We start from the raw sequence: 25486 nt of genomic DNA on the forward strand, positions 1-25486 counted from the left end.
AATTAGGTCAACAGAATTAAAAATATTCCATTTTACCTGTTCTGTAAATTTACTATTTCCCTTTTAACTACCTGAGAGCAATTTTTCTTTCCAGTTTTTCCTTTACTAGTTATTTGATTTCTGTTCTGCAACTCCATGTGCTGTCAGGTGGGGCACTTCAGCTGATTGCTTTCTGTCTACATTGAGTGACCCCAAAAAAAGCATCTTTTAAATCAAAGACTCAGGTGACCTTGCTGCAGGTCTCCAGAGCAGGCATGCATTAAGCTGAGCTGGCTGCCAGGGCTCAGTCTCTCACTTACACTGATCCAAGAGCAGAGGTGCTGCTGAGGGGGTAGAGGGGACTGTGACAGCAAATAATCCCCAGCAAACTCCCCACCCCTTATTTTAATCCATTAACTGTTACTACCTCATTCCCTAAAACAGATTCCTGCTGCCCACACCCTCACCATGAACTGTGCTAGAAATTATTACCATCACAAAGTAAGTATTTTATTTACAATACTAAATGTGAGGTTGCACATATTTTCATAGGGCATTTTTCATAGGGCATTTTTCAGACACAGTGGTTTATTACTTCAGAAACAACAGTAAACCATGGCAGGCCTTCCAGCTTACTTAAGAGAAGTATTTCCTGAGAACCACTACTGACCTACCTGTGCCCACTGGGTGTCACTGTAGGCAGGGCCAAGATACTTGCACGTTACAAAAATTTGGTTATTGCGCAAGTTTTTTTTCCCTACATTTATCTCCAAGAAGTCGTGTATGAAGCTACAGCTTCCTTGTGCAGAAATGCTTCTGAGAAAATGGAGCCAGATACTGAACTCGGATCATCACCGCCACTCCAGCAATGATATTGACTATTTTTTAAACAAGTTTCCCATGGTTGATCAACAACATTTACCTGAAGCAGAGTTTTTTTCACTAGCATTTTCACTGTGGTTTAAACTTTAATTACAGTAGTAACACCAAGCTTTAGAATTTGTAGATATTTGGATACATGCTAATTCAATATGTTTTCTCTAACACTTATCTGAAACAAGTCTCAACACTGTATTACTACAATTTGAGCAACATATCTCCCCAACAAAACTCAGGTTTCTTTTTCTTTTTTTAAACAGTATTTCCCGTCCTGCAGGGGACGGAATATACTGTCAGTAAGTTCTTAATATAGGAAAAACCCCTCCAAACAACATTATTCTCCTGACACTAACAAAACAACAAACTCCAAAGCAAAATAACACACACTTTTTCCACAATCTAAGTGTAAATGAATCAGTCAAGCCAAATGATCCCATTACCAAACTCCTACAAGCAAAGGTTCAATGCAAGCTACAGAAGTGTGGGAGAAGACAGATAAATACAATTTCAGTTACACCAATGAGAATTTGGTGCTGCCATGACTGAAGCTATTTCTTGGTTAACAATTCGCTGTTGATTTAAGTTAACAGGACTCCAGCTTTGAAGGCAGCAGAGACAAACCTTATGTCTCGGATGTGAGAAAACAGGGCTTAGGTTCATGTCTAAAAGATTGCAATTGATGCCACGTTCAGTTCAATAATGTGGCAGAGAATTTTTTCTTGCCTCCTGGCTCTGCAAGTGATCCTGCACATTACCATGGCCTGACTTCTTCCAGAATCCAAGTTAGCTCACATAAACTCAGATACTCATAGTAATGTGGACAGAACCTTATATTTTTAAATGCTAACTCAAAAAGACAGAATTCAGGATACTAACGGCCTGCAAACACACTTTTTTTATAAACTAAAAAAAAAAAAAAAAAAAAGGCACCTTTTTTATGGCTGGATGGCACTTACCTGCTCATGCACTTGTATTGATGTTTTCTGTTCTGAAGGCTCTGTGCTTTCTGGCTTTGGAGGATTTGCATTTTGTTGCATTCCAGAACTTGATAAAATACTTAAATCATTATTCTGATTCTGTAGGTTGAAAAAAAAAAAACAACACAAAACCAGGAAAACATTAACACGAATACATAGAATCACAGAATAGTTAGGGCTGGAAAGGACCTTAAGACCATCAAGTTCCAGCCCCACTCTGCCATGGGCAGGGACACCTCCCACTAAACCATGTCACCCAAGGCTCTGTCCAACCTGGCCTTGAAAGCTGCCAGGGATGGAGCATTCACAACTTCCCTGGGCAACCCATTCCAGTGCCTCGCCACCTGCACAGTAAAGAACTTCCTCCTTCTATCCAATCTAAACTTCCCCTGTTTAAGTTTGAACCCATTACCCCTTGTCCTATCACTACAGCCCTAATGAAGAGTCCCTCCCCAACATCCTTATAGGCCCCCTTCAGATCCTGGAAGGCTGCTATGAGGTCCCCACACAGCCTTCTCTTCTCCAGGCTGAACAGCCCCAACTTTCTCAGCCTGTCTTCATGACTTTAAGTGCACATTTACCCACTACTGCAATCCTTTTCACATGACACTTTGAAATACAGAAATCAGTACTCTGTACATAGTCTGTAAGACACTGCAGAATTCATGAATTTTAGAAAACAAAGATTATACAAAGACATCCACCATTTAGTATGTTGTCATAAAGCTTTTACTTTATATTATAAAAGAAAATAATTGGTAACTGGTGTCGTACAGACAAGAGCTACATTGTAACAAACAGTATGTTTACAGATCAAGTTGACTTTCATCTTTAATAAATATACACATAAACAAGCACAGAAATTGTATTAGTTTCAATCACCAGTGAAAACACCCAAACTGTAGAACTGTCAAGCTTTCAATAGGTAAACTACAGCTTATGCACCTGATACAGCTGAACATTACTGTAAGACACCATGATTGCTCTGGTTGCTTACAGCAACAAAATATGAGCTAAACTTTTACCACCAAGTTAAAAACCAAACTGAACTTCATTACTCTTTTGTTTTCAGTTTCTAATTGAAAACAATAAATACAAAATTCAAGACTATGTGTTGTGATTTAGGGACAGGGATGAGAAGCAACTTCATCTTTCTGGCTTTTAGTCACCGCCTTAAAGGTCAAAGCCCTTTGTGCCTGAACTGCCAGATGCCTTGTGGTCACACACACACACACACACACACACACACACACACACACACACACAAACAACCAAAAAACCCCACAAAAAACAAACAAGCATAGCTTTCTTTTCACTAGAGGAGGCGCTGCAGTATGTTTCTGTGCTCATTCTGAAACACATTCACAAAACACTACACTATAAAAAGCATCCATTCACCTCTTAAAAAAAAAAAAGTAAGCCTCAGAATTCATTCATTTTCCCATATGGACTTGATGTAGTGAGTACTTGAAGGATTAAGCTGTTTTGGAACCCTAGATTAAATCACTCAAACCTTCATAAATCTCTTTCACTCTCTGTGCCCCTTTCTCATGCTGACATTCTGCCAATCACATGTGGGCTGCACATGAGGATTACTGTATGATCCATCTGGAATGTACCAGGCAGATAAATACTTTCTACTCCTAAATACAAATTCATGCATAATTACTGACTGCTGTAAAATAGTAATAAAAAAAATAAGACAGGAAAGGTCTCTCAAAGCCATCTTCAAAGCAAGTTGGTTACTTAAGTTAATATTGACATACTCTGGCTACAAGGAATTCCAAAATCAATGTGCCAGAGGTTTGTTGGTAAGGCTGAGGTGATCAACAGAACATTCCTCCAAAGATGTTTGCTTGAAATGTGACCAACATCGTGCAATTCTGTTTATCTATCTGGCAACTTCTACGTAACTACAGTCATAGGCCATGGGATTACGTTGGAACAGATTCAGTTTACACAAAAAGAAAATTAAGTCATTATTCTAGTTTCACTGATGTTCTAAAGCATCAAGAAACAAACACACCCACCAACAAATGAAGACTAAGACACAAACCCCCCAATTATACAGCAGCTCTACTGTAGTCCATGCCCTGAAGATTTCCCTGTTGTATTACACCACAAAATCTGTATACCATTGCCTGTTTATCTGTATTTGTATACTGAGATTCAGGCACGATACTTAGGAACTATATTTCTAGCAAAAGCTTTTCAGTGCTCTCACATGGAAAAGACCTGAGAACTGGGAGAGGAGAAGCAAGAATAGCTCAAGTCATTTTTTAAGAGCCATCTGTTGGAAACATGTGTTATCCAATATTACAAGGACAAAGAGGGAAGAAGGCTTCACCACAACCTAAGAGGGCACTACCAAAACAGGGAGTTCCTGTGGTGTGTAGTTTTTTTCTTCCCCAAAAGCCTCCAACTATTTCAAACCTATCACAGTTGATACAACATAAAGATGAGTCATTCAGGTTTTGATGCTTCCTCCTGTACCCTTACAAAAGCTGCTCCTTCCACAATGCTGGCCTTTGTACAAAGACACCTTCTCCCTGAACATCACTGATGCTCAGAGAATCAAAAGCATTTGGTTTTGTTTTGGTTGTTTGTTTTTTTTTTTTTTTTTTTAATTCTGTATTATTCAGGGGGGTTGGAACTAGATGATCTTGAGGTGCTTTCCAACCCTAACTATTCTATGATTCTATGATTCTATTTTAAGCATTGAAAACACACATCATTGATTTTCAGAAGCTACTGTCTAGCCCAGGTCACACACATTGTATGGTTTGTCACATTTACCTGCCCTCAACCTACATTAGAAAGTGACAAGTTAAACTGGTTCATGCAAGGCTTAATCCACACATTTCTTCTTTTCTCCTTTGACAATCTAGAATCCTACAAAGACTCAAACCTCAAGTACTCAAAGGAACTCTACTGGACAAGAGACTTCTGTAAGGAATCAAGCACTATACTCATGTGCCAACTCTTCTCCCATCAGAACAGACACTAAACCCCACACCACAGTTGTGCAACATCATACTCACACATTATTTTGCTATTGCACATTCTTGTATTATTATACTCAGGGAGAGGCACGTTCAGAATCTTTGTTTCCTTTTTTCCTCCCTCATTGCTCTTGTATTTGTCCTGGATGCATGAACTTGGTCCTCAAGACTACACACAGTAGCTCTTTCCTAAGAGAACTAATACTCTCCATTACGTAAATCTGTGAATTTAGCACTAGCTAAAGATACCAGACACATCCTTCTGAAGTCAATTCATTAAAATAGCAGACACAGAGGAGAGAAGCAGTCAACTGGGGAACAGGACAGCAGAACAGTATTGTTATACTTCATGTACAGCTATTAAAAATATGCTTACCAGAGTCAAAAAATACACTGAATGAATGAATCTCTGATTTCTAATACTAGAAGATGTCTTTTGAGACTAAGAAGAGACACACACTGTTGGGTACAATTGTTTTTTCTATTCTGATTTCTAATACTAGAAGATGTCTTTTGAGACTACGACGAGAGACACACTGTTGGATACAATTGTTTTTTCTATTCTGATTTCTAATACTAGAAGATGTCTTTTGAGACTACGACGAGAGACACACTGTTGGGTACAATTGTTTTTTTCTATTCACAGAAACAAAATTTGGATCACATGATGGACATTCAACCTATCTTGCCTGAAATCGGAGACTCTTTCCTAGTATAGGGTACTTGAAGGAGGGAACAAGACATCCATCTTAAAAGACTACTGAAACAAGAGCAGAGAATACCTGCTCCCTAAACAAAACACAGCTGATATGTTAAAAACGAGTCTCCAGACAGGCTTAATAATTCATACAACATTTAAGTCCCACACTGTTTTAAAACATTAATTTTTCCCCATACCATCCCTTCCCTCTAAGCCATTCTACATCAGTGCTTGTGTCACAGGCAGGGGATAGTTCACAAAGTTTCTGGGCTTCTGTTATATTATTCCACTTGCCAAAACATTTTAGTGTGCAGCTCAACGAATGCTCTCCATTATGGCATGAATCACAGTGACTCTCTTCCAAAGATGTTCAGTGTGCAGGAAAAAATGAAAACCCAAGTTGTCATCTTGAAATTCCTTATTTTAAATGTTTCTTATAGTGGCTGACAAAAGCAGAGGTGGTCAGTGGCACTTAACATCTGCAGTGTCACAGATACCTAATCTTTCATGTTTTCTTTGACAACAAACTCACAAAACAAGACAGTAGGTGAGTATTGACATGAAGCAGCCCACACAGCTGTCTTCAAAAAGCATTTTGTTGTGTCTGCATCTCCAGGTATCTGTTTTTAAAACTGTATTTCTCCCCCACCCCCAAAAAAGGGGGCAATTCAAACATCACAATATACAGGCTCATTAAATTAGAGATAAGGTGCATTACTTCATAATCTTGAGTAAGAGTGTGTTTCATAGGACAAGAGAGATTTATTCTCTATCATTTCACTCTCAGAAATCACAGGGAACACTACTGCAGGGCACTTCATATGATGTCCTAAGCCCCTTATTCAGAAGCAGAAGTAGTGGTTTCAGTTGTTCGTAAGGTTAGGGGAAAAGAAGGAAAAGGGGAGGGGAACAGGACATTTCCTTACTCGTTCATATTCATCCTTGGCTTTACTAAGCATTTCCAGGATGTCAATGGGCTTGTTTTCACTGCAGCCATTGGTTCTGGTCGGACTTTTTCTGTCCTGGGAAACTTGTGATCTCTGGGCTTCTTGTTGTACCACTCTGTAACAGCAAAGAAGAAACACAATTTCAGAATTTTATCTCAAATTATTATATTGCAAAAAGCAGTAAAGAAAAATGTACTCCCACCTTATTAACACATTTTGTTCTGCCTGAATAAAAGCCTAACACATAGTAGTCCAAAGTTACACAGGTTTTCATTTGCCACAAGGTTTATACAAGCTGTCAAATGGTCTGTACGATTTATCTCCAATGCAGACAGTACTGGTCTGTCTCTCACAGAGTTTGCCTACAGTAAATACTGCTTCTGTGAAACTGTCATGTTTAGACATTTTCACAATAAAATATGTGGACATCCAAGCATACAATATACAAAAAGCACATGTATTATACCACAGACTTACTTCTTGACATGATTTCTTCCATATTTAGCCAAGTCAAGCCATGTTATTCAACAAAATCAATTACAGCACAGTTCTGATTCAGAACAAGACCATTACACAACACCACAAAGACAGTGGTAAAGAAGAGAGCTGGCTCACACCAGACGTCTCTGGAACCAGCCAGCAAGGAGGCTTACAGCAAGTCAACCCTTAGTACCACACTTAAGGCTCTGGGAAGAACGACAAACCATTTTATTGTGTAACCGTTGTCATTCAAATTACCTGCAGGTCTATAACACATCCTTTCCTCTGGCCTTTGGTGCCTACAGTTCATTCACCATTTCTACTCCACCCCTACCCCTAATAGAACTAAAGACAGCATATACTCCTAATCCATTCGCAATTCACAAGATATACATGGTTGTGCAATGCACTAAAGCTTATCCTCTTGAAATAAACACACACCAGCCTGTAATCTCTTCTTTTTTTAAGCCTGCATTAATGAAATATGTTAAGAAAAAACAAGCACTGTAAACAGGGCAGAGCTCTGGAGCTGGCGTGGCACTTCAGACTTCTCAAGCTGTGGAACTAATGGCTGATGGGGGAGCCAAAAGGTGCCATCATAACAATCACATAAAGTGCCAATCATTCCAGCCTCCAGTTTCTTTGGGTCAGTTCAGATTCAGGACAAACTGTAGATTTGGGAGACTGTAATTAGATATTTATATGCACCTCTATGTTGCCATTTCTGGGAAACAAAACAAAACAAAATAAAAGAAACAAAAAAAAAAAGTTCAAGTTTTGGAAGTTTCTTTTCAGTTTTGTAGCAACCAAACCTCTTCACATCGCTAGAGTTCAGCTGTGTTTATTTGAAGAAGGGTTGGATTTAGCTTCTAATAATTCAACCCTTCTTCAAAATTACTTTGAAAATTTTAAATCACACCAGCTGCTTATTTAACCAGCTTCTCATTATTGGCACAGCTTTTTCTGTCTGTAAGCAAGCATTCACCTGCAAATGGTAACTCGGAACAGGCAGGCCAATCTACACTGTCTGACAATTTCTAAGAACTGCAGTATGTGCTCGTTTGGATGAAGCAGCTCAACACTGTACAAATGTTTCTATGGTGACACCCTGAGAGAACATTTTGTTCCAGCACCCCACGCCATCATACAGCCCTGACTTAGGACCTGTCTAACCTCAACTCCAAAACTAGGGGTGAGAAAGGGCAAGGTAAGAGAATACCAGAATACTTTGCTGAGATTTTAAGTGTTGGCATAATTGTATCAGGAAAATAAATACTCCAGTTAAAGGTAAAATTCTTTTTTAAAGAACAGATTATCCTCTCATGCAGATAAAGTGTCTAATAGCTCTTCTCCCATCTTCTGTCTTGTGCAGGTTACAGTCAGATGGTGGTGATGGGGTCAATGTGTAACACTAAACCCCCAAAACTCCCTGCAATAATGTCCCACTTTTAGCTTGCTGCCTGTATCTCAGAAGCCAGTTTGGGTCTGACTTTTGAAACACAGTAAAACAAGCCTGTAAACTAGCCTGTAAACCCCACTATGAATTTACACATCAGAATGCAATAGTTTCACAAAGATTTGAAAACCCTGGTTTCTGTCCTACTGCATCTAGAATGCTCATCCCTCAAACAATCACCTTGACCCAATTTAATTCCTTTTGAAGTCAGGAGTTTGATAACTCCCATTGTATTTTTAAATTTCAGAAAATTCTAGATTTTTTTAAGAAAAAAGGTCTGTAAATCAAAAACCTTTGCTGGAGAAAAAGTCAACTAATGCAAATCTGTATGCTGAGCATGCTCTCTACACAATCCAGGATTAAATCTTTTTTAAGCAAGGCCTGCTGTTTCCTTCCATTATATCAGGCAGTGGAAGAAGCACACATTCCTCCAGGGATACAGTCACTGCTGTGACCATTTGTGTAAGAATATATGCAGTTACAGCATTGAAAATATACCTGGCACAACCTCACCGAAGAGAGTGGGGTGGGCAGAGCGGGAGAAAGAGAGAGAGAATATGAGAACTGAGGTCTGCGATTGCAAAGCCTACAAACATTAACTTACTTTTCTTTTGAAAGATAAGCCACCAAAATATAAATGGATGGTCTGCAATCTTGTTAACTCAGTCTGGCACAATAAGGTCAAGTTAAGCTGCAGGAAAAAGTACAAATCTCCTTGAAGCCTTATATGGTTGTGTTTTTGAAGCTCAGAGGTACAATAAAGGCAGTACTCTTTCCTATCAGTAAAAAAAACCCTACCTAAACAAAAGGGCGAAAATCCATTTTTCCACCTAAGACAAAATTATGAAACACAATTAATGCTCTTGGAAGACAATGTAAATATTTATTTCAAACCATACTGAACTAAGCCTGACAGAGCTTGCTACCATGTGCTGAAATGAGGCTTTTCATCTCTAAGAAAGCATTTTATTCTGTTAAGCTAAAGGGTATATTTTAAGTTTTCTGAAATGCATCTTTCACCCGAGGATGAAATAATTCCTGCAATTTCAGCCTCCCTCGCAGAGAAGCGACAACAGCATCAGCATTTTTACCTTTCTTCTGACTGCCTCTACACATCTAGTGGGAGAAAAACCTTGATGTTTGTGGAAACAGATGTCAGCAAAATCGTATCAATCCAGTTTTCAGCAAGTTTCTAACAGCAGCCTCAGAAGTACAGCCTTTCCATCCTACAGTAGTGTGCAACTAGAATGTCTTGATCTCATTTTCCCCAATATGAACCTTTAGATACTCAGAAGCTATAACATGTATGGTACCAAATGAAGTGTGATTTCATTCTACAGTGCTCTTTTAACAAACACAAAGAAATAGACTTACTCTAAATACCCAAGTACAGAAATAGCCTCTGCCAATACTTTTGTTACCCCCAAATCAATACACACCTTTAAAGGAAAAAAGAAATAGAACTATTGAGACATTTCGTGATCCAATAATGATGAGACTGTATGAAAAAAGTGCTCAGATAATGAAAGACTTACTACTAGCACTTACACTAGCTAAAGTCACTTAAAATCTTTTTTGACCAAGTTAATAGCAGCAAAGACTAGAAATCATACTAAAGGGAGGTCCTAGCCAGCTCAATAAAATTTAACTGTCTGTAATTTGGTCAATATTCAGTGTACACTTTTGATTTCTCTAGATCCACTTGCATAAGTTTGAAGTGACAAAGCTCAATACATGTTCCCCAAAGTCTGCTTGATACATTAGCTCCAATTTTAGTTTCAAAGATATTTGTAATCCACAGTCATTCAAACACCTAGCATAAAAAGTTCTAACATTTGAAAAACGCATTTCAGCTTTTTAACCTTCCAAAGTAATTTGTAATCTCAAACTTTCAAAGAGGCTGAGATGCTACAGTCACAAGAGCGTATGAATATCTACACCATCAACGGGAGTGAAGCAGTAACACTGCTTTTGGCACTTCTGCCTCTCTGTGTCAATAAAGCTGCAACACAGGTATCAGGAACCCAAGAAAAGGCAGGCTACAGTAGCTTGCAAAAGAGATGACAAAAAGGCTTAGATTATTCCCAGACTGACTTTAAATGACCCTGCTGGGTTACAGTTATTTTTAGAATATTACAGAATCCAGCAAAAAGGTGAGATGTGCTTTATGGACTGCTGTGCCATGGCTGGACTGATCTGTTACCTGTTACACTTTTAAAGATCCCTGAAGCATCTCTAGCTCATGATTCATGCTACAGGGACTAGGTTTAATAGCAAATGAACTCAAGTTTTGCCATACACCACTTCCATCTGCACTGTAGTTTACCATGTTCTTATTACATCATGTACAAGTTCAAAGAGTTCAGCTTTTTCTCCCATTTCAAACATTAATTGTCATCTTAAAAAGATGCATTAAAAGAAGAAAGTCATGGCCATCTGATGCTCTGCTTAAACAAAGGAGACACAGACATTTTCTTTGTTTTGGTAACTATTTTCAAGAGTCAGTTTCACACAATTGTTTTCAATTAACCCTTAGAATCAATCCCACTATTTGGAAAAGCCAAATAAGAGCAAGAAGTTAAACGCAACTGGGAGGGGAGGAGGAAGAAGTGGGAAACAGGAACTGTACAGACTTACAAGGATGAGAGAAAAAAAATAAAAATCAAGAATTTAGAAAAAGAATTTTATATCAAATATCAAAAGCCATAATTTGTGTTGCCTTACATGGCTTCTGCGAGGAAAGAACAACCCAAAGCAAAAATCTCAGACCAAGAAATTCTGCTTAAGTATATGGAAACTAGTCAAAGTGTTGGCCTGCTTTCAAGTTTTGTCTGTCTTCAGGATGTCCCAACTTGCAAGACACAACATGCTGATTAAGTCATGCAATAGAAAAAGAAATTCAGGAAAGTGAAAAGGAAAGTTCAGGAAAAAATTATGAAGAAAAGCACAGGAGAGAACAAGAAATGACAAGATATCCTATGTAGTACATCTGCATTTTGCAGTTTTGCATCTTTCCTAGTGTTACTACTTTATGACAAGCTCGTTCCCTTTGTAAGGACAAGGAAGATTTGTTGAAGTTAATTCTCATCCATTTCTATTAGTAAAACATCTTGGCTTAATCTGCAAGGCAGCTCCCCTGAAAGAGCAGAAAGGTGCAAGAACAGCCTCCAGTCATAGCATTTCAAATACTTTATGCCACATCATCAACTCAACCAGTTCCACCCTCCTTTGACCTCTGCTGTTCTCCAGGCTTAAGCCCTCCAGCTGTGCAACCATCTACAGTAAAGACACACTACCTACACTGCTGCGGCAACAACAGATTCAAGCTAACAAACCCAAGTTACTGCAAATAGAGTCTTTTAAAGTTTCTTTAAATTGAGACTATTTCAGAAATTTTCCTGCTGCATGACATCTCTAGGAGCCCTTGGAACTACAAAATAAGAGCAAGTGACACGGCAGCTTCACAAATGAACTTTATCTCCAGAGGGGAAGGAAAGAGAAAAATCAAACAATCCAGAAATTAGCAGCAGGCTCCTATTACTTTATAGTTCTCCTTATTCTCCCAACATTGCTCTAACTCTGTAAGACTCCACCTACTTCTCCCACTATTCTCCAACCCTTCACTTGCATCAGAAATAGTAACCAACCCTTAAAATCAAAACACCCCACAAATCCAAACAAAACCCAGCCCATCACCAAATAAACCACACAACTAAAAAGACACTGGCCATCATTTAATTACACTTTCTGCAGAGTGATCTTTCGCCAGCAACCCCATACAAAACAAAATTAAGTGTTCACACTTGCTTTCATTGGAGAATGCAAACTAAGGCTTAAACTGATTTTTTTACCCCTTAACTAAAACTTCTAAGGCTGTAGTTTTTTTATCAGAAACCCAGCATTTTGATAACTAAAACCCCTGTTACCATACTAGTTTGTGTTTTTTTCCTCAGTCCTTAACATGTTCACTAGGTTCACTTTTTTCTGTATTGTATAAAAGAATTACAGAATAAGACCACAGTACTTACTTAGCCATGAGTTTTGCTATCCGATGACAGTCATTCTTGTCGTAAAACCAGATACTGTAAATTGACACTTGAAGATAAAAAAAAAAAAAGTGCAAATGTAAGACAGAGGTTTAAGGAAAAAAAAAGTCAAATAAGTAGGAAATCACTTAGATCTGCAACATATGAATTAACATCAGTTTCCACTCGATATTCTGTGTGACTGACCAGTATTTATAAATTAATCAGAAATAGCACATGTGCAAACACAAATCCAATTCAGTCAGTTTAAATTCAAGAACTACAAAATGTTGATACTGTTTATAACTAAAAGTGACAGAAAAATTAAGTTTGAACTATCAGATGTCTTCTGTGACCTTCTGTTTGGAATTACTGACTTCACCATTTAAACTAGGCTAAAGAATATCCTTCCTAATTTTTAAGCACTCATTTTTAAATTTATCAATTTTTGAAGGTCAACAAAAATGTTAAAGTTTGAATTACAGTATGATAGTTTAGACAGAGGCTTTCCGGTAGTTTCCCTCTCCAAATTATTTTTGTAAAAGAAGTACTTGTATAGTCAAAAATCTCAAAGCCCACTCAAAATCATTTCAAGCCATGGCAAAGACAGCAATTATTTACCAAACTTTTTCCCTAGATGTTCCAGTTATCCTAGGCTTACTGTGTTGGACCAAACCCCTCAAACAGTCATGCCCACACTTAATTTCGATAGCAACATCCTAAGACAAACTGAAGTTCTACTTCATTTTTTTAACAACAACTGTATTCATCTGGGTGTTTGTTTCAGGTTACAGCTTAAGCAACGGACAACAAAGCTTTTCAAGTCAGACAAAAATCAGTACCTCACAATTTAAGGAACTTTCATCTTACAAAAGATGAAACAATTAAAAAGGCATTTCAAACATGCAGCCAATGCTTATGAAATACTGATTGATATTTACAGTTTGATACAACTGCATTGTCTACTGGATAGAAACATGAAAATGTTTCTAATTTGAGCTACTTCTGTAGTCATGTAGCATACTTCAGCACTGAAGAAAAGCTCTTTCCCTTCCCTGACTTCATTATCAGACAAACTGCTAAGAGAAGAAAGCTTCTTCAAAAGCATACTTGCTGAAGAAATGAAGATAAGGAACCTATAATGATATCTTCATAGGACAAAGGATAAAAGTCACACTCAATTCTGCCAGAAACAGGCCCACACAAGGCTAGAAGTAGATTAAAATCTCAGTTCGGTATACAGACTATCAGGCTTTTTTCCACTTTGTATTACTGGCAAGCAATCAGAGGGAGTCATGGAAAACATTAAGCGTACTACAAAGATGTACAGCAGATTATGAACAAGTAAACTTGGGCATTAACTTAGATACAGTACAACGGGCTGGAATGTTTACCTTCCTCTTTTTAAAAGGAATTATCAATTGAGCTCCCTTGCCCTAAAGTATGTGTCTCCCAACTCCATTACTATATTTGCCATACTTCACGCATGCATGCAATTTTAGGTATGAACATCCTTATTTAAAGGAGAGCTGGTACTTACCAATTTTTATGTATATACATGATCTTTCTACTACACCCAGCAAATCTTCAGCTGAATGTTCACAAGCCTAATGGCATATCTTTCTACTGCAGTTCTTCTAAGAGTTTCATCCAACAAAGCCAATAAATTATGTGACTCATTTTTTCAACTTAACACTTTTTATCCAGTTTTTCTACACTGAATGGTGGGCAGCATCTTTAGTAATCAAGCAGAAGCAGTTTGTAATCATCATCAGCAATATCTTTCAGTTGGATTCACATATATTTTAACACACAAGAAGTAACGAGTAATCCATACCACAGACAAATAAGACTTGATAAAATGAAGTCATCAGTTACCTTGATCTACACTCTTCTCTGACGCGTGCAATTTTTATTAGAAACACTGACCCACAAATATTTATCTAAACACAACACTCAACTTCTCTCCAAGCTTGACCAGGTCAACCATTAAAACTTGCTTGAAATTGCAATGGGAAAATAGAGATTGAGAAAACAAAAGCATTATGGAAGTCCTCCTGCTCAAACCTAACAGCTGGGTGACACCAAAAGAAGGTCTTGGTCTCTTCAGTACCAAGCTCCCATTGCTCCCACAGGCAGTCAAGCTTACTGTACCAATATTGCCCAGACAGCAGATCTGAATAAAGAGTCGGGATAGCAAAAAGCAACAGTGAGGTGGGGGGCCTCAGTCTTTGGTAATATAAAATGAATTTCCATCCCAAAGCTGTACTTTCACTTCAGTTTGCATTTTAACTAAGCAGAAAAAAGCGGTGTCACCACCCCACAAATTTGCCATTAACTCATCCTATCATCCAGTTCACCCCTCTCCTTCATGTCAACTGGATACATTTTAGTCCAGAATAGTTCCTTGATACTATTTGTGCCTCTAGTTCACAAACATGCCATGTAGCACAAGAGAGAGAATAGACACAAGAAGCTGGGGGCAGCACAGTAAGACAAAACTGTTAAAATGTTCATGAAACTGTAGTCAGAGAACATCAGGCCAGACGCTGGGACTCATCAGCACTGCTAGTTTCAGGAATTCCAGAGACTACCACCCTCTTGGCTTAGGCAGTTCAGTCATTTGTGCAGCCAGGGCTTCATCTCATTCAAAGAGATGATGTTTAAAAGTTACCTTAACTAGCTGGAAGAGTTAACAGAAGAGAGAGGAGTTTTATTTTTACAGTTCCGATTTAGATGTTGCTATTAAATTAAAAGTAACAACTGGAAGAGGAGGACAAATAACAGCCTTTCAAGCTGTCGCTAGAAAGAAAGGCCTCAATTTGAAACCTATCCTACAGGAAATCATCTATAAAGAAAAGCATGTGTACACATTATTCACATATGGTATATGCATCATTTTACACTTCAAATAGAGTTTAAGACAAAAGCACATAAAGCAATCTCTCTCAAAGCTCATGGTTCTTCTAACAGCAAGGTTAGCTGAAATGTCACCTCTCCTCAGTCAATCTGCTCTAATATCTTCTTCACTGAGATTCCTCATTCACTATTCAGATTTTCCTTAATTTAAATATTAGCCTGCCACATAGATTTATAAATCACTAGAAATAATAATAAAGCAACCCCTCCCTTTCTTATTGTTTTGAATGTCTAAGGGCATCTCACAAATATAGTTCACAGCACAGTCCCACAAGCAGTTGCACTGGAGTAATTCAGCAGGTGACAAGCAAGACCAGGAACCCTTTAACAAATGCCACCTGATGAAGTACAGTGTGAAAAAAGAGTGATTACTACTTTGCTACACCAAACCAGAGTGGAAATCCCCTTCCAGTTAGAGTGCCATATTTCAGGTCAAACAAAGTATTTTTAGAACTTAACAGCTTTCAATAGTTCCTCCCCCCACAGCTTTCATTCCTGCTTCTGCTGTAGAGGTATCAAGAACAGCTTCCCTTCTTATCTCAGCCTGAACCACCAGGTTAATGCATTTGCTGGAGTGCCATTAGCTTCAGCAAGCACAGAGATATGTTATACTTAATGCATTGCAGCTGGGAACAGAGGTGATAACAACAGACTTTCCTTACCAGGAAAGATGCCCTGGTTTGAAACCACTCAGGAGCTTTTTCAAATAATTTTAATTGACATTACGGAACTCTTCTTGCTTTTGATATTCTGACTATAACTTTGGGTAATTAATACTAATACAACAAGCCCAGGAGAAAGCACTTTGTAATCTAGTTTACATCTTAAACATACAAACCTTTCCAAAATCCACTATTTTTGGTTTACTAACTCTTATCCTTGGACAGGAATAAGAAGTGAGAGAAAACAAACAAAAAAATCCACACCAAACAAGGGCCATTTATTTTAATACCCAAGTTCTACACTTGGCATCTGTCTTTTCAGCACCATGGAAATCAATCTGCCTGACCTTGCAAGTGAACTAGCTTGGATTAAAAAGCCTTTTCAGCAAGACCAACATTACCGATACAGCGGAAAAGTTTTAAGTGAGAAAGACTTAGAGGAATACTTCTTGCAGACTTTAAGAGGTAAGTTGACCATTGCTTAAAACTTCGACTAATTTTCCACTATGATTAATCACACAATCAACTATCGTCTCCAAACTCTTATATTACAGGTCTGAACGTTCAGACTGGTCTATTATTACTTTTACTGACAGAACTGTATATATTTTTTTTCTTTGATTAAAGGAGATTAAAGAGTTTTGTGGACTTCATAAAACACAGACAAAAGGGAATAAGCCTAGGTTCATTTAAAAAAAAGGCCAGTAAGAGTCAATGCTTCATGAATAAATATTCTAAAGAATGTGCATGTGTCCAGAGGGAAAGTTATACAAGGATCACAGGGACCCAGCAACACATATTCCAGATTAAGGAATAATAAACAGCACATTAAGTATGAAGTATAATCTAAAGAAAATATAAAATCTACCTTTTAAGATGAACTCTAAATCAGAAAAAATGTTACATTAAGCAAAACAATTTCTTTTCATTTTGGCAATTTATTTGTTCACATTTAGAAGTATTTGCTTTCTTCAGTTCTTTCTAACAATGAAAAGTAGAGTAACTTTCTTTCCTATTTACCACTGTAACTGGTATAATGTCTCAGAGCTTCTCAGTCACACCCCAGACCATGTGCTTTAAGATCTGATGTAATGAATAATGAGTAAATGGCCTAGGTTTTCAGGCAGCATTATATGCAACTTTTAAAGTAGATACAGACTTTCTCCAAGACTTGGGGTTAGGTATTCTTTTGGGGCTTGAACCATATTATGTAGCCAGAATGATTTTGAAGGAAAAAAAAATAAATTAAATCTGGATTTAAGCAAGATTTCCCCATTAATGGTTAAAATACTGAAAAGCTGGGAAAAACACCTCTATGAGTCTAACATCTGACCAGAACAATGATAACAAACAGACCCAAATGTCTTCCATTCCACTGACTGAACACACCAAAAGTTAGACTTAAGAAAGCCACTGTATCACTTGGTCTATTTTCCTTCCAGAACACCCATGAGACTCCTTCATATCCCACTTTGTAAAAAGAGAGGGATAAACGATCTCATGTCTACAGCTTAATGAAAGTTTGTTCTGATATGCAAACCAAAGATTACGTTGCATATTAAAAATAAGTATTTGAACAAATAAAATTACAAAAGGATTATAAAACCTACAAAAAATATTATGATCTGGCATGAAAGGCTACTCATTCTTATAGCCTCCTGCCATGCAAAAATAGTATTTATACACTGCTTGCAAAGTTCCTCACATACCTTGTCAGAAGCTCTGCACAGACTGGAGTATGTTACATGATATACTCAGAACAGATCTCATGCTATTCAAGACAGAAATGCCAGAGGTCCAATCTGGTGAATATAACATAATAATATATATATATATATATATATAAGGTATATATAAGATAATATATATCTGGTAAATATAACAGATAAGATAGTAAGGGTGAGGTTATATTTAAGTCAAGACAGAATCCCAGAGCAAAGTTTTTATAAAACAGTAGTATCATATTAGGTTATGAAGATTGTTAACGCGGAACCTTCCCTGTGTATGTGGTGGCATAATTTTGCTTTGATCATCTACTATTTCTACCATGCTTTTTGGAAATGTAAACCCAGATTTGCCACTGATCCTGTTACAACCTAAATATATAGGCACAAAATATATTTGACTCTGCCAAAGAGCAATATTAATAAACACTATTTTAGGTTTTTAATCAGATAGTCTGAACCATTCCCCGTCTGTAAGCTAAGGAAACAATCAGCAGTTGAATCATTCAGCAGTCTTCACAGGACAACTTAAGAGTAAGAGCTTACAATGATCACAGTTGGTTTCCCCAAGCAGGATACAAAAAAAACCCATCAAGCAAACAAAAAACAAATCCCACTACAACGGACAACCCATTGCCAACCCTCTGTGTAAGAGGTAATTTTTCCTTGTACAACCTAGCAGTCCCTCCTCTTTCAGTTATTAAAGGATTTCGAAAGAACTTCACATTAAGCCCTTAGAGATACACCACATTAAGCCCTTGGAGATACACATTCCATTAACCCCTGGCTTAAACCTGTTTGAATTAGTCCCAAAATTGCCAGGTTTTCATGCCAGCAGGCAGCTGAGCAGAAGCAAACACTGCTCCGCATGAAGAGAACTTAGATACTTCCAAATCTATGCATACAAATAAAACATACATGTTGAAATTTATCTGCAAATCCAAATTAATCCCAAAGAGCTCTTTTGGGGTTGTTCTTCGGTTGGCTTTTGGGGTTTGGTTTTTTGTTAAGTCTCATGAACACTCTGCAGGTAAAGGCAAACAGCTTTAACACTGAAGATTTCAATCATATAATTAGGTTTTTTCTAACCAATTCAGGCAGTCGAGGTCAGAAAATTTTAGAAGCTGTACGTAAGAAAGAGAAGCCAAGCACAGCTAAATGCAAAACATAAGGGAGTTAGCTGTGCTGAAATCTTAAGGAATAAAAAGCTTAGATACTGTTTTCTATGCATTTAAGCTTGTATTTGAACAAAATAAACACTAGCAGAACACACAAAAACTGATTGCCTGCTTATTTGTGACACTTGGGGAAAATAACTGATGACATGCTAACTACATTGCGCATCTTCAATCTGCAATCAGCACAGACTGTTTCTGGACATGCTTCCACCCTCTTCCAGGAGACAGGACATAGTGAGGAAACAACGGATAATTTCTGACCAAGTCCCTTAAAGAGCCTTAGAAAATGGGAGAGATGGGGGGGAGAGGGGGTAAGAAAGGACACTCACAATTCCTTCAGAGTGCAATTATTTCCTGTATCCAGTCTATAAAGTCTACAATAATTTCCTTGCTCATGTTTGTATGAATGTCTTCCTTCCTTGTACCTTCTATGTCATCTCTATCCTAACTCCCACAGATATTAAACAATAGCATTCCACAGGAAGAGGGGAGCTTTCATCAATAAAGAAAAAAGGCACATAATCAGTAACCCCTAAAGCTAATGAACTCACACACAGCCTCCCTTCTTTGACTGCTTCTTTTTTAAGTGATCCTCTAATCACCTCCAATATCATACACCATGTTAATTCCACGGTAGCTCCTGTTTCCCTGATACATCAGATGTTTCAACAATCAAATGAATCAACTTCCTACCTCCCTTATCCCACAATTCCCCAATCTCACAATTGCACTTCTTTCCTCTACTGTCACCTCATTGGCCATCCTACCCCTACCACCACCACCACCTACAGCTGTTCTCCCTACCAAACCAAGCAAGCTGCTAAAACATCCAACGCAATGCAGTATTCTTCCTCTCCCCATTTCTCACCAGTTATAGAATCATAGAATAGTTATGGTTGAAAAGGACCTTAAGATCATCTAGTTCCAGCCCCCTGCCATGAGCAGGGACACCTCACACTAAACCATGTCACCCAAGGCTTTGAACACTGCCAGGGATGGAGCACTCACAACCTCCCTGGGCAACCCATTCCAGTGCCTCACCACCCTTACAGTAAAGAATTTCTTCCTTATATCCAATCTAAACTTCCCCTGTTCAAGTTTTAACCCATTACCCCTTGTCCTATCACTACAGTCCCTAATGACTAGTCCATTCCCCAGCATCCCTATAGCCCCACTTCAGATAACAGAAGGCTGCTATGAGGTCTCCACGCAGCCTTCTCTTCTCCAGGCTGAACAGACCCAACTTTCTCAGCCTATCTTCATACAGGAGGTGCTCCAGTCCCCTGATCATCCTCATGGCCCTCCTCTGGACTTGCTCCATGTCCTTTTTATGTTGAGGACACCAGAACTGCACACAATACTCCAGGTGAGGTCTCACGAGAGCAGAGTAGAGGGGCAGGATCACCTCCTTTGACCTGCTGGTCACACTCCTTTTGATGCGGCCCAAGATACGGTTGACTTTCTGGGCTGCAAGCACACACTGCCGGCTCATGTTCATTTTCTCATCAACCAATACCCCCAAGTCCTCCTCAGGGCTGCTCTGAATCTCTTCTCTCCCAGCTGTGCCTGGGATTGCTCCGACCCAGGTGTAGGACCTTGCACTTGGCATGGATAAACTTCATGAGGCTGGCATCAGCCCACCTCAGAAGCGTGTCAAGGTCCCTCTGGATGGCATCCCTTCCCTCCTGCGTATCAACCGAGCCACGCAGCTTGGTGTCATCGGCAAACTTGCTGAGGGCGCACTCAATCCCACTGTCCATGTCACTGACAAAGATATGGAACAAGACCGGTCCCAACACTGATCCCTGAGAGACACCACTCGTTACTGGTCTCCAGCCCAACATTGAGCCATTGACCACAACTCTTTGCATGCGGCCACCCAGCCAGTTCTTTACCCACCGAGTGGCCCACCTATCAAATTGATGTCTCTCCAATTTAGAGACAAGGATGTCGTGTGGGACAGTGTCGAATACTTGGCACAAGTCCAGGTAGATGACATCAACTGCTCTACCTCTGCCCACCAGTTCCGTAGCCCCATCATAGAAAGCCACCAAATTGGTCAGGCAGGACTTCCCCGTAGTGAAGCCATGCTGGCTGTCACCAAGCACCTTGTAATTTTTCGTGTGCCTTAGCATGCCTTCCAGGAGAATCTGCTCCAAGATTTTGCAAGGCACAGAGGTGAGACTGACTGATCTGTAATTCCCTGGGTCATCCATTTTCCCCTTCTTGAAAATGGGTGTTATATGACCCTTTTTCCAGTCATCAGGAACTTCAACTGACTGCCATGATTTTTCAGTCATTTACTTTCCTAATCATCCAGGCTTCTCAAATTCCTAAGAAGTTTTGACTTTTTCTTCTCAATGACACATACAGAAGCAGGTTTGCCAAGATTATCAGAGAAGACCACCTAACTTATGCTGTTCTTTTTCACCATAACAGAATCTATACTACTACTCACAGACCCTAGAGGCTTTCCAAGGGGAAAACAGGAAAGGATTAACATTTGACTGTTCTTTTGGCTACACTGAAGCATCGCCAAGGCAGTGTTTCTATCTGTAATTCAAGGGCATATTCTGACAGGAAAAAGACATGGCGTTGAAAAGTACTGTACTGAAACAGCATACAGGCAGGTTCTGCGAGTAACTGAGTAAAAGGAAAGTGTCATGAGACAGCAACAAACTAGTCTGAAGAACTCTGTCTAGAAAAGACAACATGAAATGGTACCTTTGTATCAGAAGGACCCTCTACTCTGTGGGGTGCCTTTTATTTACCTACTTAACCTACTGTGAATTTCATATACACACATACTCCCTCTTCCCTTCTCTAAGGGCTACATAATTTATATTTTGAGCTCTTTGGAGCAGCAGGACTTTTCATGTGAACCTACTTGGAACACAGTACACTAGGACTCTGAAGCTTGACTGATGTTCCAAAACACTATTAGATTTCAAAAGGCAGCAAGAAGACACTGACTACTATTTTACCACTCATTTGTACAACAACTATCCGAACACCCAAACTTGCTGGAGTCTAGACTTCAGGAAATTCTGTATAGATATCTATCTCCCAAGTCCAAAACCTACTGGGGAGAAAGAAATCTTCAACTGAGAGCTGAGCAACTGTCTCAGCTTCTTGAAGCAGCAACCAACTAATATTTATTTTTTAACTTCCAAAAGAGAAAGCCCTTAGAACATGAACAGACATCTCACTGGAACCTGCCCCATCATGTTACACTTGAAACAGACATTGCAGTAATCAGAAATGGTCTAGGTTATAAAACAGAATGAAGCTTATACAGATTAAAGAAAGTTATACTCACAGTTAGCATTTCTGTACAGAAGAAAAGGTTCATGGAGCTGAAACTCCAGATCTTTATTTACTGGTTCAACCAGGTTGTGCATGTTCAGTCGATTCACTATCGTAAAGCCATGATAAGGAGAAGCTGACCTATTGTTTCAATTAAGACAAAACCAAGGATTACTACCTTCATCAATGTATACTATTTTCTGAAACAGTTATGAATTAATTTTCAAATCTCTACTTCTTTATTAGGTGAAGCTTTAGTAGTCCTGAAGCTCAGTTTTTCATCTATGTCATTCCTTGGCATGCTGACTCATTTCAATTTAAAATTATGCTTACCTCAAAGTAGGATTAGGGTTAACATTACAGTTCTACACTGCTAAACTGCTAAATCACAGATATGCCTCAAAAAAAAACCTATTAAAAAAAAAAAACAACACTAGGGCAGTTCCAGGATTAAAATGCAAGTGTGTTCGATACTTCACATGAGATAGTTTTGAGGTATTTTAGAATTGCTTAGTGAAACAATTTTTATTATCTACATTTTTGCTAGACACCAGGTGGTAAAACAAAACATTAAGCAAGTACTGCAAGTTCAAGTCAGTTTTAGGGCTGTTTTCTCTTGCCACATGAATGTCTTGTCAGCACACACAACTGTGCCTGCAAGCACTGATATAATCAAGAGCAGCATGATAAAGGGAGGGTAAAAAACAGATATAATTAGCCAGTAAATGTTAAGATTTCTGTAACAATACAGCCACCTTTACCGAATAGCCAGCAGCAAAAGCTATGGATGGAGCAAGCAATTCTTACCATCACGAGTCAGTCTTTTAAAGTGCATAACAGAGCTTGTTTAAAATAATCAGTTAGTCACAGGGAAACATTTTGCCTTTTTTGTCTGTTTTGTTTTAGTTTGGTTGGCTTTCTTACACTACGTATTTTCCCACTTGGAGCTAAAGTACACGGGAGCTGGTTACTTGTAACCCTTCACAGTGCCATTATAAAATACTGCAATGACCTAGCCTGTGGCAGTCTGTGTCAGGTCTGCATTATTTATGTGTCTCACATTCAACAGTGAGATTTCTTTGTTAGATTTTTTTATTTGCCCGTAATCTAAAACTTAAATCAGTAGTTGGTTTTAGGTGCTGGTTCTCCCCTTGTACCCATTTTCTCTATCCTACATAATTGGAAGTTTCTTCCATGGTTTTGATGAGGAAATCAAGGAATCCCCCCAGCCTATACACTAGCGGATCTCCAGCCTTTAGACAACTTTGTTCATTTACAAAAATTTCTGCCATATTCTGACAGTAAGTTAGGACAGATTATTTAAAGTGCCATCTGTATTGCTTTCACAATCAATTTTATGGATTTTAGGAGACAAAAGAAGACTCAACATTTAACTCAATACATTAACAAACGCTCCTGCATTAACTAAATGAACTAGGTTTTTGTGTGCCTATGTATGCAGTGTTCATCAAGTTTTAGGATGTCTCAGCAGAATTTTTAAGTGCTCCTGTCAACTATTCACTTATATGCAGAGTTTATTCTTTTTCAAGTGAGTATACAGAGATTAACAGCTGGACAAATGAGTAACTCCACTATGAATGCCACATATGAAGCCACCTGAGGTTTATTTTCTTATGGAAGAGAACCACCCCACCCTCTCCCAAAAAATCCCAATCGACCAACAACAAAGTATATTTACCTTTTGTACACAAACAAGGTCCCTTCTATGTTGGTTTTCTCCTAAAAAAATACAGCAATTGTGTTTAAGGCATATGCTTGTTCACACAATTATATAACTTTTGTATAGCATTTTAATTACCAAGATTTACAATATCCTTCTATTTCCATAAGGTTTGACATTGTAAGACTGAAAGCATGATCTCTTACTTTTGGAGGCTACTTGTTTTTAATTAGTAAGGTAGGAAATTAAATCAGTTTCTAGAAGATTTTGCTCATGCTTTCAACCTGATGGTGGGATATACAGTAGTTTACAGCCATCCTATGCTCAGCCTCGTGGGTCACAGCTGAACATCTTTCTCACAACTACTTATTTTAAGTATGGACCACAGTCCACTAATCTAAAAATATTAGACAGATAGTCTTCCACAACAGCAATGGCAGCAGAGCCAACAACAAAACAATTATGGATTATAGCTCTTTTATATTTCAGTTTTCAAGGCAACCTTTGCCATGTGCTTGTGACCTGCAAACACCAAAAGCTGTGTGCAGCCCCAGTGCTGCACATGACAATGTGAAGTTCCACACATTTTAATTTTTACAGTTTTATGATAAAATTGGTACCCAAGCAAAAACTGTATTTTAATGCTATGACAAACACTAACTCCCCTCAAATCTCACTCCTAAATTAGGGGTCTGCTCAACACACATAAGCAACAACAACAAACTACAATTAAAAGACAAACAACAAAAAGTAAACGCAGCAACGGCATCCAAGAGCAAAGAACCCTCCAGCCTCACTGCTGTTGCAGTCACAGCTACCCGGAGGCGATGAACGACGTGCAGACACCAGCTCCCTCTCCGCGGCACAGGCGCCCCTCGGGGCCGACACCCCAACAGGGGACTGGCACCCAAATCCCAAACCGAGCAGGCCCCGGTCTGGGCGGATGCTGGAGCGACAGCACAGACGACCGGAGCCCCGGGCACGGCAGCGAACGCCCTGCCTGTGGCTGCGCCGCCGCCACCCAGTCCGACCGGGGCGTTGAAGGAGCCCTGCCCGCTTCCCCGGACTTACCCACTCGTTGGCCTTAGGGCTGAAGCTGTAGAGCGCTACCTGCCCGGTCACGTCGGCGATGCCGGTGATGTAGGGGTCGTACCGCTGCAGGGCCGCCAGGCTGATCTCCTGCTCCGCTCTGCCCGCAGACTCCATCTTAGCTCCCAGCAACCACTCGCGGCTGGGGCCAAGAAGCAGCCACGTGGTGTCACCGGTGCACCCGTCCCCGCCGCCGGCCGGAACTCCGAGCCCCGTGCCTTGTTGTTCCGCCGGCGCGCTAGTCCTCCGCAGGGTTTCGCCGCGGTAGCTGCCGGCCGCGGATCCCGGCAGTTCGCAGGAGCTTTCCCCCCACCCCCGGGACCCCGAGCCCTTTCCCCGGGTCCGTGGGCTTCGTCTTCCCCACCTCTCAGCTCCTTTGACCGTGGGGCTTGGGCAGCGACTGTGCCTGAGGCAGCCCCGGCCCCGCTGCTTCTCGGGGCTCAGCCAGATGCGTGGCAGCCAGGCTGTGGCGTGTACCCCCA

General features: G+C 39.5%; 1 protein-coding gene and 1 long non-coding RNA gene across 2 annotated transcripts in view; one reads left to right on the forward strand and one right to left on the reverse strand.

Moving 5' to 3' along the window:
• Window positions 1–7293, forward strand: part of LOC136018571 (uncharacterized) — a 31155-nt gene extending 23862 nt beyond the window's left edge. The window contains exons 3-4 of the long non-coding RNA XR_010614485.1: window positions 424–480; window positions 4724–7293. This is a non-coding gene — a long non-coding RNA (uncharacterized LOC136018571). The remainder of the gene's footprint in view (window positions 1–423; window positions 481–4723) is intronic.
• DCP1A (decapping mRNA 1A) overlaps window positions 1–25134 on the reverse strand; it is a 38936-nt gene extending 13802 nt beyond the window's left edge. Inside the window, exons 1-6 of the mRNA XM_065687905.1 lie at window positions 24987–25134; window positions 23934–23974; window positions 22248–22375; window positions 12449–12515; window positions 6464–6599; window positions 1815–1934 (exon numbers count right to left, since the gene is read on the reverse strand). Coding sequence (XP_065543977.1) covers window positions 1815–1934; window positions 6464–6599; window positions 12449–12515; window positions 22248–22375; window positions 23934–23974; window positions 24987–25121 — 627 coding nt within the window. The 5' untranslated portion in view covers window positions 25122–25134. The remainder of the gene's footprint in view (window positions 1–1814; window positions 1935–6463; window positions 6600–12448; window positions 12516–22247; window positions 22376–23933; window positions 23975–24986) is intronic.
• Between the last annotated feature and the right edge of the window lie 352 nt (window positions 25135–25486).

This window comes from Lathamus discolor, chromosome 7, assembly GCF_037157495.1.
Source record: "Lathamus discolor isolate bLatDis1 chromosome 7, bLatDis1.hap1, whole genome shotgun sequence".
NCBI lineage: Eukaryota > Metazoa > Chordata > Aves > Psittaciformes > Psittacidae > Lathamus > Lathamus discolor.